Source organism: Nannobrachium achirus (assembly GCF_963921795.1).
Source record: "Nannobrachium achirus genome assembly, chromosome: 17".
NCBI lineage: Eukaryota > Metazoa > Chordata > Actinopteri > Myctophiformes > Myctophidae > Nannobrachium > Nannobrachium achirus.
In genome coordinates, this window is record NC_137824.1 from 33,507,060 (window position 1) to 33,518,459 (window position 11,400).

At 43.7% G+C, this 11,400-nt stretch overlaps 1 protein-coding gene across 2 annotated transcripts in view; it reads left to right on the forward strand.

Annotated features, from left to right (window-relative positions):
* arhgef9a (Cdc42 guanine nucleotide exchange factor (GEF) 9a) overlaps window positions 1–5,328 on the forward strand; it is a 79,791-nt gene extending 74,463 nt beyond the window's left edge. The window contains exons 9-10 of one of the 2 annotated variants that reach the window (XM_080746449.1): window positions 1,372–1,463; window positions 5,198–5,328. In XM_080746449.1, the coding sequence (XP_080602575.1) occupies window positions 1,372–1,463; window positions 5,198–5,203 (98 nt within the window). In that variant the 3' untranslated portion in view covers window positions 5,204–5,328. Of the gene's footprint in view, window positions 1–1,371; window positions 1,581–5,197 lie in introns of those variants that run through there. The other variant, XM_080746448.1, reaches the window with a different exon arrangement.
* The last annotated feature ends 6,072 nt before the right edge of the window (window positions 5,329–11,400 follow it).

Here is an 11,400-nt window from a genome sequence, read left to right on the forward strand (position 1 = left end):
ATTGATGTTATCAGCCGCTAGAGTCGGTCTCCCATCGACTTTCTATACAGGAGGAAAATACCCAGAAAAGTTCTTTTTTCTGGGTATTTAAGTGGGATGTGAGGGGTCTAACTAGGGGTTTGTCATGATGCTGAATCCATTGCAGGCATTTGTTTTGCACAAAAAACATTCCGTGGGCTAGAAATGGCCTCAGAAAACAATACACGTATGGGTGAGTATTCATGTTAGCCGGAGGCCTTAGGGTTTTTTTTCTCGTGCTAATCAGTCTAAAAGTGCAAAATTTTGCACAGATGTAGCTCAGGGCATGCTCTAATGATTTAGCTAGGGCGCCCGAGTCGGCGACCTTCGGGGTCACCACAGCACCCACAGAACTCTGAAAAGTGATGACTCATCACTTTTCATCACTAAAGTCGATGGGAGCCCAACTTGATTTGGCCGCTGTGGCGACCCTGAATGTTGCAGACTCGGGCGCCCTAGCTAAATCATTAGAGCATGCCCTGAGCTACATCTGTGCAAAATTTTGCACTTTTAGACTGATTAGCACGAGAAAAAAAACCCTAAGGCCTCCGGCTAACATGAATACTCACCCATACGTGTATTGTTTTCTGAGGCCATTTCTAGCCCACGGAATGTTTTTTGTGCAAAACAAATGCCTGCAATGGATTCAGCATCATAACAAACCCCTAGTTAGACCCCTCACATCCCACTTAAATACCCAGAAAAAAAACCTTTCTGGGTATTTTCCTCCTGTATAGAAAGTCGATGGGAGACCGACTCTAGCGGCTGATAACATCAATTAAGCTGGGTCTCAGAAAGGGTTATCATACCAAAATGTAAACTAGAGACATGTAGGAAGTCAAAAATGTAAAAAATGTATGGTCACCTTGGGTGGTACCAATTTGTGCCAATTTCAGAATTGGCCCCCGTCCTACTATACACGTAAACCTTATGTTGGTTTGTTTACTGTTTAGTGAGAAAATGTTGTTTTCGCACATTAAGTGGGACCACCACAGGTTGAGAACCACTGGTGTAAAGTAACCTAGTACATTTACTTAAAGGACGACTTCACCACTTTTCAACCTATCTTCACATAGTTGATTTTCATTTTAATACAGTCTTTTGTACGCTTGTAAAAAGTTGTCACTCAGTGGAAGATCTGATCAGATCAATCTGGTCGTTTTTATCGAGGCAATCGCACCCTGGTTTTGCTGGCCACAAATACAGCTGAGGACACTATCTTGAGCATTGTTATTAGATTACCTGGAAGTGTATGAATCAAGATGGGTGTTTTTCATTATATTACACTAGTTGATGTCACATGAGTGGTAAAGCAGTGTTGTTAACATGTTGATTATTTTTTCTTTCATTCAGGCTTCGAGATCTCAGAGTACCAGAAGCGGCAGGCGGCCATGACCGTGAGAAAGGTGACTAAACAGAAAGGTGAGGCAACACGGAGACAGCAGGTGACTTCCTTTTTCTTCACGTAGACGCTGTGCTCTGTCTTCTCATCGCTGTTTACCCTCCGCTTACCTGCTCACACACGCACATAACACGTGCACATACCGCACTGTATCTCCGCTTGTCACAAATGCACCCGGACTAGCCGCACAGCGAGCCATGCCCAATTTATGCCCCGTCATAAGACGGCGTCGCACGCCGAAAATAGCCTGTCTACAAGCTCACAACGCGCCATGGATGCGACGCGTTGTGAGCTTGTAGATCTGCTGTGCTCGATGCGCGACGCCGTCGTGCGACGACGTATAAGTCATGCTTTAAAAGAGATTCATGTTGTCTTCACGGTAAAGATTATTATTCATGCCATTTGGTTTCATTTGAGTTCAGTGTCCCTCCCAGCCCCGTTATGAATCGAGTTGGTTTGTTAAACAGTTTTGTTAAGCATCAATGAAAAGACAGAGGGCTGTTTTTGCATGAAATGTTACGTTAAAGGACAGTTCTAGTGTGTTTGACATTTGGGGTTCCTGTGTCATTCTCATCTTGAAATAGTCATATGTAGCATAATCCTTTCTCCACCATCGAGCAACCAGGGGCAGCCATTTTGACCCACGTCCTCCAAACACACAGAACTCGCTGCTTTCAGTGAAACTTCTGTATACATTTTAATTAAAGGTCGCCTCTATAATGCGATATAATCACATTTGTAATGCATTATAATGTGCTTATGAGGCATTATAACAAGTGTTATAATGCCTTATAAGCACATTATAATGCATTAGAAATATAATGTATTATATTGGCTCCTTTAAGTAAAGTATTACCGAAACTTCTTCCTCTGCAAGTCTAAATCTTTAATAGTGATTGATTTCTCCTGCCGAACTGCGTTCTGGCACACAGCTTAGGAAATGATTTTCACAGAGCTATCCTGTTGTTTTTATTATCAGTGGGTGTTTGAACTAATATTCATCCATCCAGCCCCTAGACTAACACGCAAGACATTACAATGCAACATCGGTGATAAATGAACACAGAATTGCATGCCAAATACCTCTGTAATGGAAGAAAAAAGGTGGCAAACTAGTTGTGAGCTGAGAATTTCCAGTCCGGCATGACAAAGAACCCACATCTGAAAAACCACTAGTATTGTCCTTTAAAAAAAACAGACATTTTAGTGGCAGGATAGATGTGTCGTACATACATTTATCATTACTGATACTTATTTTCACGGCAAGCATGACCAATGACCATCCATTAATTAACAATGAATTAACCAATTACCACTGCTGGAATATTCTCTCTGACGTTCCCTGTGTATGTACACGTTTGTCAGAGATGTGTGTTTGTTTTCTAAGTGCTCTGTGTGCGGTGCGTGTGTGTCTGTGTACGTGGCTGGCACACGGTGAAGTACTCTCTTGAATTTTCAGATTCATTTATAGATTTCATCTTGAGAAAGAGGGCCATGTTGTATGGACATGGTTTGAGAATGATAAAGGTATATGCATTAGAGTTCTCTCTAGAGGTAGTGCTACAAGATGTCATGGCAACTGCTATAGCGATGGGAGCCGTTGATGATTGGAGATGGCATTGGAGCATGCAGTCACACAGTCCCAATCTGTCTATCCCAGTGTTATCTTGTCTACCCCCAAGATAAACAGGCCTTCGCCACGACCCAAATAAATCCAAACCCCTTCCTCTCAAAACCTAAAACTGTGTTTAAGAAAAGACCCCTGACAGAAGACACTGGGCCCTATTTAGACGAACTATGGCACAAGGTGGAGCATGGTCTAAAGCGCATGGTAGACATGCCTTGGGGGCTTGTCCAACTCCAATTTTGCTAGATAGACGGCAGATAATCTGGGCGTGAAGTACGGCGTTAGGTGCAAAGGGGACACGGGCATAACATGAATTAAACCCTGGTTATAGTCTTATATAGTGTCTTTTACCATTTCTTTTAACCACATGAACCTTAGTGTTCCTATTCTGGGGCAAATGTTTCACCAATAACAGATTTGGTGTAGAGGAAAATAGGAGCGGGCCCGAGAGGTTTAGGGTTTAAGTGAAGAAAGGCATCTGTGATATCTTGACCAATCAGCTAAATAATCAATCACATACTCAACCTCTTAGTTGTTAGGTTATTTTATTTAAACCACCTAGCCTCGTGGGAAGAAGGGGTATCACGCACCCCCCGGAAATATACTTCTAAACAAGTTTGTAAAGTGATTGTAAAAAAAAAAAAAACATTTATATGCAAAGTGCCGCCATATATTTTCACTATAAATCAGCCAATATTGCACCTAACTGTAAGGTGTTTAGAACTATGTTTTGTAGGGTCAAGGATCGCAATGAAAAGGTGATCACATGTACAGTATGGTCTGTGGCATGCTGGTGTGCAAATGAGTGCTGCCATTACAAATAGAATTTGACCAATATTATTATTATGCCAACTTTTTTGCCATCTGCGCAATAATGGCTTTCTTCTGTGAAGGTGTCTTTTAACACCTACTAACTTTGTTGAGGGCCAATCAAAGTTGAGGAGGCCTGGTATGAAAAACTGGGGAAATATAAATTGGCCAACATGAGCATTGTGGGAAGCCTAACTAGGGGTGCTGAATCCATTCCAACCATTTTGTTTTTTGTAAAAATGACTCCCTGGTCAGATAATTGGCCATACCTACTTTTCGCCTATCCATCAAATTGCGGTGGCCATCATTTAATAACACTTGTTATTTTTTGCTGAGTGGTATATTTAGATTCTTGGGGTTCCTGGAAAGTCAAATGGAAATGGGTATAATTTTCACTAAACTTTAGACAGAGCTCAACCCTCTTTCTGAATGTCAGTCCACCTAAGATTGCACACATCGTTTTAAGATCAATACACAAATGAGTTCACAGATGGGATTGGGTGCAAATATATTTGGATACTTAAATAATTACACAAATTTACAGATACATTGGTTGTAAACTGGCAATGATAATTACGCTTTGTGCCGATTTGCGCCGGGTGTAAGATAGGGCCCACTGTTTTTATAATATTTCTTCCAAGATGCCATGGCAACTTTTGAATATTTCACCTCCAAATATTAATTGTTTTTTTATTATTATAGTATAGTTGTGATGCTTGTAGACCATAGCTAAATGACATTATAGACTGTAGTTATATGTGCATATTAACAGCTTTCAGTTTTTTTGCCACCTGTGTGGGTGCTATTCAATCAAACGTGCTGTCTGCAAACATAGAAGAACAATGAACCTTCATCCAAACGCTTGATCACTGTTACCCCATGTGATCCATTGGTTCTCTTGCTTGCCTGCCACAGAGTTTGCCTGAATAGCACCTCTAGTCTCCGTTGTCTCATTCGCCGGAAATGAAATCCACGTGTCCGCCATTTTCAGCTGTCGCCCATTATGATCATATTGTACCATAAAACTCTGGTTTTAAATGTGAAGGAATGTAATCACTACAAAGACTCATCCTATGGCTTTGTGTTTTTGTCCGTTTGGTTTTGTTTTTGGTTTGGTTTGGTTGTTTGTGGAAAGCATGAATTGATGTCGTGCTGTGGTCTCTCCCTTAATCTCTCGACGCAAATAATGACCGTGTTTTCCTCTTTCTTGCCACCCATCCCCCCCCTCTCTTCTCTTCTTCTTCTTGGCTTTGTGTTCAACCTATACGCTGCCTACTACTCGCCCCCCGACTCCTCCCCTCCCCCCCTTCCCGCACCTGCCCCTGCCCCTCCCCCCCCAGGTGTAAACAGGTGCACGCCCCCCTCATACCCGCCCCCGCAGGACCCGCTCTCGGCGGGGCAGTATGAGCTAACGGAGGACATGGCACAGGGAGAGCTTTACGAATACAGTCAATCCAAAAGGGGCCATCACGCTCCGTTCTGGCATAATTTTAGTCGATTAGCTCCATTTAAGAAATAAGAGACACACAACACACACAGACTCCGCTGAAGGAACAGCATTTCTTTTTTCTTAGAAGCACTAAAAAGCATCGGACGATCCCGTCCCACGATGAAGAAGATTTAAAAAACACACACACGCACACACACACACGAACATGCACACACACGCACACACACACACACACACACAGACACGCACACATGCACACACACACACACACACACACACACACGCACACACACTAAACACCAGAGACTGCAGTAAAAAAAAAGAGAAAAGAGTAAAAGGACCAACATGGAGAGTGTGGTTGGTGGAACCCAAGAGGACTGAATGAAGACTTGGATTTAAGAATAACCGTAAGGAACCTTCTTCACACTCCCTTGTATGTTACAGTAGTAACGTTCTTAGTTATTCATCATGCTTCTCCTGCTGACTGCGGATTCTTGCGCTCCAAAACGACCCACACAACTGTCTGAATGTCCCCCCAGGAGTTATTCACGTTTTGTTTTATACGGCTTCATTTTAACCACCATCTCTTTGGAACAATCATTTGATGAAAGACCCCCCCTCACACACACACACACACACACACATGGCCCGGCCTGGCCGGGTGGTTTCCTGGTGGTATGTATTGACGGTGTCCAAAGGTTGAGAGATCTGTTGTTGCGCTGCTACAGCAGTGGTTCCCAAACGTTTCAGCTCCAGGCCCAAAAGAGAAATTACGTTAGACGTTTGCCCGGGTCCCAAGCTAATGAAAATAGCAGATCTACAAGCTCACAACGTGTTGTTGTGAGATTGTAGATCGGCTATTTTAATTGGTCTTCTAATGTGTGGAATTTCTTATTTTTTTCTTTGATTTCTTCCTGAAATTACTGGGGCAAAATAACATAGAATTTTATTTTTAATTCCTGAAAAGAAAAGGCTCTTTTTGGAAATCTTTTAATTTTTTTAATATTTGGAATAATAATAATTAAAAACAAAATGTAGGAAATAAAACATTTAGGGACCCATGAAAATGTGTCCACCAAGACCCACAGATGGGTCCCGACCCAGTGTTTGGGAACCAGTGTGCTACAGTAGGTGAGTTTGCTTGTTGGTTGTTCTTTTGAACCTGCGCCGCCGCCGCGGTGGAGCTGGTATAATGACAGGCCTGGGATCAGGGGGCTCGCCCCCCCCTCTTCCCCCTCCCCCATGTGATGATCCACTGACAGCCCTTACCTTTGAGTTCGATCCGGTCTAGCACTGATCACAGACTGTCTGTCTGACTGGACCTCGCCCTTCCTCTCAGCGTCTTCATTATGCCTCCTGCGAGGGATGGGACGATATGAACATTTCATATCACGTTTATTGTGAGAAAAGAAATCACGATTTACGATATTATCGCCATAATCAAAATTCATTATCCTGCGGCGGAACATTTGCCCAAAAAATAGCAGATCTACAAGCTCACAACGCGTCGCGTGTGAGCTTGTAGATCGGCTATTTTTTGGCAAAGACATTTGATAGGGAGTGAAAAAAAAGACTGTATCAAGTACGTATATTATAAGTACCTTCTACCAATTATAGAAGGTTAAAATGGTACCGGATTTGCAGCTCGGCAAATAAAATGTGAATTGATCCCAGTGCATGACGGAGGACGATATCACAATAAATTAAATCTCCACGATACGATTATCGTGAGGTCAAGTTTTTTATCACGATAAACGATAATATCGCGTATCGTCCCATCCCTAGCCTCCGCTCTCCCACACAATCTCAATCTTACCACCCTCTGTGTCTCATACAGTAGCACTCTCTCTCGACCGTGCACTTTGCGTTCTCGCTGTATCTCTCTCTCTCTCTCTCTCTCTCCCTCCATCGTCCCTGCTCTGCTCTATCTCTCTCTGCCCACCTGTGAGTCACCGCTTCCCGCCAGAAGGGTCTCGTCCGCTTTGGAAGTCTGCCATTAGCCGTGTCATGATGGGTCCAGGGGAGCAAATCGATAGCCATTATCATCAGTGGAACATTAACATCCCTTTTTGACGGGGCATATTCATATCCTATAGCGGTATATAGGGGCCGTTCAGATGAAACAGACGTAAAAGCGTAGATACCTGTTAAGCTAGGCCGCCCTCCACCTGCCAAGCGTTGGCGCCTGCCCTCCCCTCCCCCTCCCCTGAGGCCCGCCCCCTGTAGCATGGCGCTGGCTCCTCATTGGGTATTCAAACGAGAGCTCCGGCGGCTCTGCCTACAGAAATCCACAGGGAAGCCGGAGTGAAGTTGATGCATGGGGCCCAGAGGGGGAGAGCAACGCCCCGTTCTCTTGGAGTCAGCCGTATAAGAAGGACGTGTTCAGTCGACTTAACCATTATTGTATCGCTGCCGTCGTAAAACAAAAGCACAGCACCAATTTCGGGGAAATAGATTACGTTTCTGTGTATTTGCATGAGAGTGCTGCACAAACATATTCCACAGGGCACAGATGCTATTCATGGACGTGAAATCGATTCTGCTTGCATGCGGCAACCAGTGATGAACGAGAAAAGATCCCCCCCCCGACCGAAATGAGCCGAGAGGATGAAGCTATATACGTGTAGGAGAGGCGAAACAACCGCTTGAAATTAATCTGGTCTGGGAATCAATACTGTCACGGGAGAACAAGCAAAATGTAAAGTTATTGGAAGTGTGAGTCAATGCTGTAGCGCAAGGGTCTTCAACAGGGGGTCCTCAGAGTTACTACAGGGGGTCCTCCGAATCTTTGAGTGATAGAAAGTTTTTTTTCTCCTTTTTTTTATTAACCACTTGAACCCTAGTGTCCATATTCTGAGAACTTTAGCCAAAAATAGCAGATCTACAAGCTCACAACCCCTCGCGTTGCGAGGCGTTGTGACTTGTGAGCTTGTAGATCAGCTATTTTTTGCAAAGAGTGTAGAGGGGAAAAAGAGCAGACTAAGTACTGATTGAAAGGTCAAGTGTATTAAGTATTGACGGTTCAAGTGGTTAAATATCTGAAAACACAAATTGACATGAATTCAAAATACACTGACGATTGTGCTGTCAAACAATGAAACACACGGAATCTATGATAAGGTTGTGGGGGTCCCTGCTTCATCTCTCTCTCAGCTAAGGGGTCCTTGGCCTGAAAAAGTTGAAGACCCCTGCTGTAGCGATGCCCGCGTTGGGGGAGGGGGGAGGGCTTCATTCTGTAGTGTGTTGTTTTTTTTTTAATTTATCTCTGCTGGATCGACGCATCACTACAAACAACTGCTCCGACCTTGGCATCAGTCATCCATCCATCTATACATCCATCCATCTTTACATCCATCCATCCATCCCTCGGTCGTCCTTATCTGATCCACTGTAGAGCTGCTCTGGCCTTCAGCGCACTGACATTTGTTTGTGGATTTAACACAGAGCGATGCCTGTTCAAATTAGGGATGGGACGATATGAACATTTCATATCACGATTAATTGTGACCAAAGAAATCACGATTTACGATATTATCGCGATAATCAAAATCCATTATCCTGGGGCGGAACATTTTCCAAAAAATAGCAGATCTACAAGCTCACTTGTAGATCAAAGACATTTGATAGAGAGTGAAAAAAAGACTGTATATTAAGTATTAAGTACATATATAAGATACTATATATACTTTTATCAGTTATAGATGGTTTAAGATGCAGATCGGCAAATAAAAGGTGAATTGATCCCGGTGCATGACGGAGGACGATATCACAATACGATTATCGTGAGTGTTTTTTTTTATCACGATAGACGATAATATCGCGTATTGTCCCATCTCTAGTTCAAATTGGCTTGTTGAATCAACAACGCCCACCCCTCCCTCCCCCCTCCCCCATCCTCCCCCCCCTCAAGCTGTCGTGTCCAAACAGACAGCGTAAAGCACTGGAAGACGTTGACGTTCATGGGGGTATGAAAGGAGGGGTTCGTTTCCCCCTAAGGTCGTACTACAGTATTCCTTATCCACGGACGGAGTGCAAGGCGAAGCAGACCATGGTAAACCACTGGTTTGCCATCCTATTTTTGACCTCAGAATTATGGAAGTAAAATTTTTTTGTGTTTGGATTTATATCATCTGATGAACTGTATTAACAGTATGAACCAAGTTGTGCAATGATGTGATATATCATTATATATCTTCACTATTCACTACAGTGACATGAAAGAGTTATATATTGTTATAATGTCGTTTGTTTTGCCTTCTTACAGGCCTTATAACCTATTGGTGAGAAAGAAGAAGAAAAAAATAACTAAATAAGGAAGGTTATAATTGCTTTGTCAGTACGTTGTGTAATTTATGTTTTGTTTCAGTAAAGAACGCTGATGAATGATGGGCTTGAGTGGGTTGGTGGTGTCTAATAGAGCAGTGGTTCTCAAACACTTTCAAGGTCCCGGAACCGCAAAATGTACGTATTTGGCCGTGGACCCCCCGATCTGAAAAATACTTTGTGCCAGGGACCCCCATGAGAGAACATTTGTCAGGATATTTAAAAAATGTTTCGAATAGCCTGGAAAATAAGTAGGCCTATTTGAAATGTTGCTCAATTTAGCTGGGGACCCCCTGGAACCTCGTCAAGGACCCCCCCCCCCCCCCCGACCCCACTTTGAGAACCAGTGCTGTAGAGGTCGACTCCCAGTGTGATTGTCGTGGATGAAATAACTCCCCTTCAGATAACTGACCACCAAACCTCAGGTCTAATGCACAGACCCCCCCACCCCTGCCCCCTGTCACTAGCAACACACACACACACTCACACACACACACACAGCTGGCATGCAAATATAATGTGTGCCGTGGCACATGTATGCACGCAAGCACACACGCACACGTTACACACGCACACACACACACACACACACATACACGCACGCACGCACGCACACACGCACACACACGCACACACAGAGGCACATTCTCACATGCACTTGCTGACCTGTTCTGCTGCAGTGAAGAGACGCTATCTACCAGTGCCTTCTAGCATTCCACTAGTGATTATCTATTCAGTTTCACAGGCAGATTTGAATTAGTCATGTATTTTCCCTCCCTCGGTGTGGGACTTGTCTATCTCTATCTCTCTCTCTCTCCTCTCTCGCTTTCTCTCTCATCTCTCTATATCTCACTCCTCTCCTCTCTGCATCTCTCTCCCCCTGTCCTCTCTTTCTCTGCTATCTCTCTCTCTCTCTCTTTCTGGGAATTCACCCCCCCCCCCCCCCCCCCCACCCCCCCCCGGCGCATGAGATCCACACGGACAGAAACGCATAAGCGGGACCTTTTTTTCCATACCGTATGAGTAGTAGACACTGTGCAGTGTGACTTGACAACACGTCAATATAATATGGCCACCTCATTGTTATATCGCACTAGGACATCACTGACGTTGTTTTCTTGCACAACAATCGTAAATTCTAATTTCAGACATTTTAGAGACGACTTAGAGATACTTTGTAGTCTATTTAACAGTTATCCACTATACATAATGTCGAGGGAACATTATGATGTAACCAGAATATACATAGGACGCTGAGTTTTTCACGGCTCGGTCAACTTTCACATTTTAGAGCTACGTAACTACACGTATTACGACGATTACAAAACCGAAGGAACAATCATCTATTTTACACTTAGCAGCTAAAACACACTGTAAATAATGTAAAAAGAACAGATCATATATTTGGATATTGGTATTTTTTTCGTTGGAGACGAATGTTGTACCAGTTCTCGCGTGCGGTAGACCTCAGTAAACAGGTAGATGCATGCTTGTGGCATCCCGATATTTTGCATGAGACTTAAGACGACTTTAGACGGATTGTTTTTGCTTCGTTCGCTGCCGACACGACTCCTACAATCCAGGGTCCAATTACAGTGAATCCATATAAAGTATACCATATCACACGAGGGAGTTCTCTGCTACTATATGTCCATCCTGCTCCCGGTTATACCAACGCCTACCGTTACCGTATTATCGGAAATAGCCGATCCGCTAGCTCAGTGGTTCTCAACCTCTGGATCAGGGCCAACTTGAACATCTTAAAAGCGT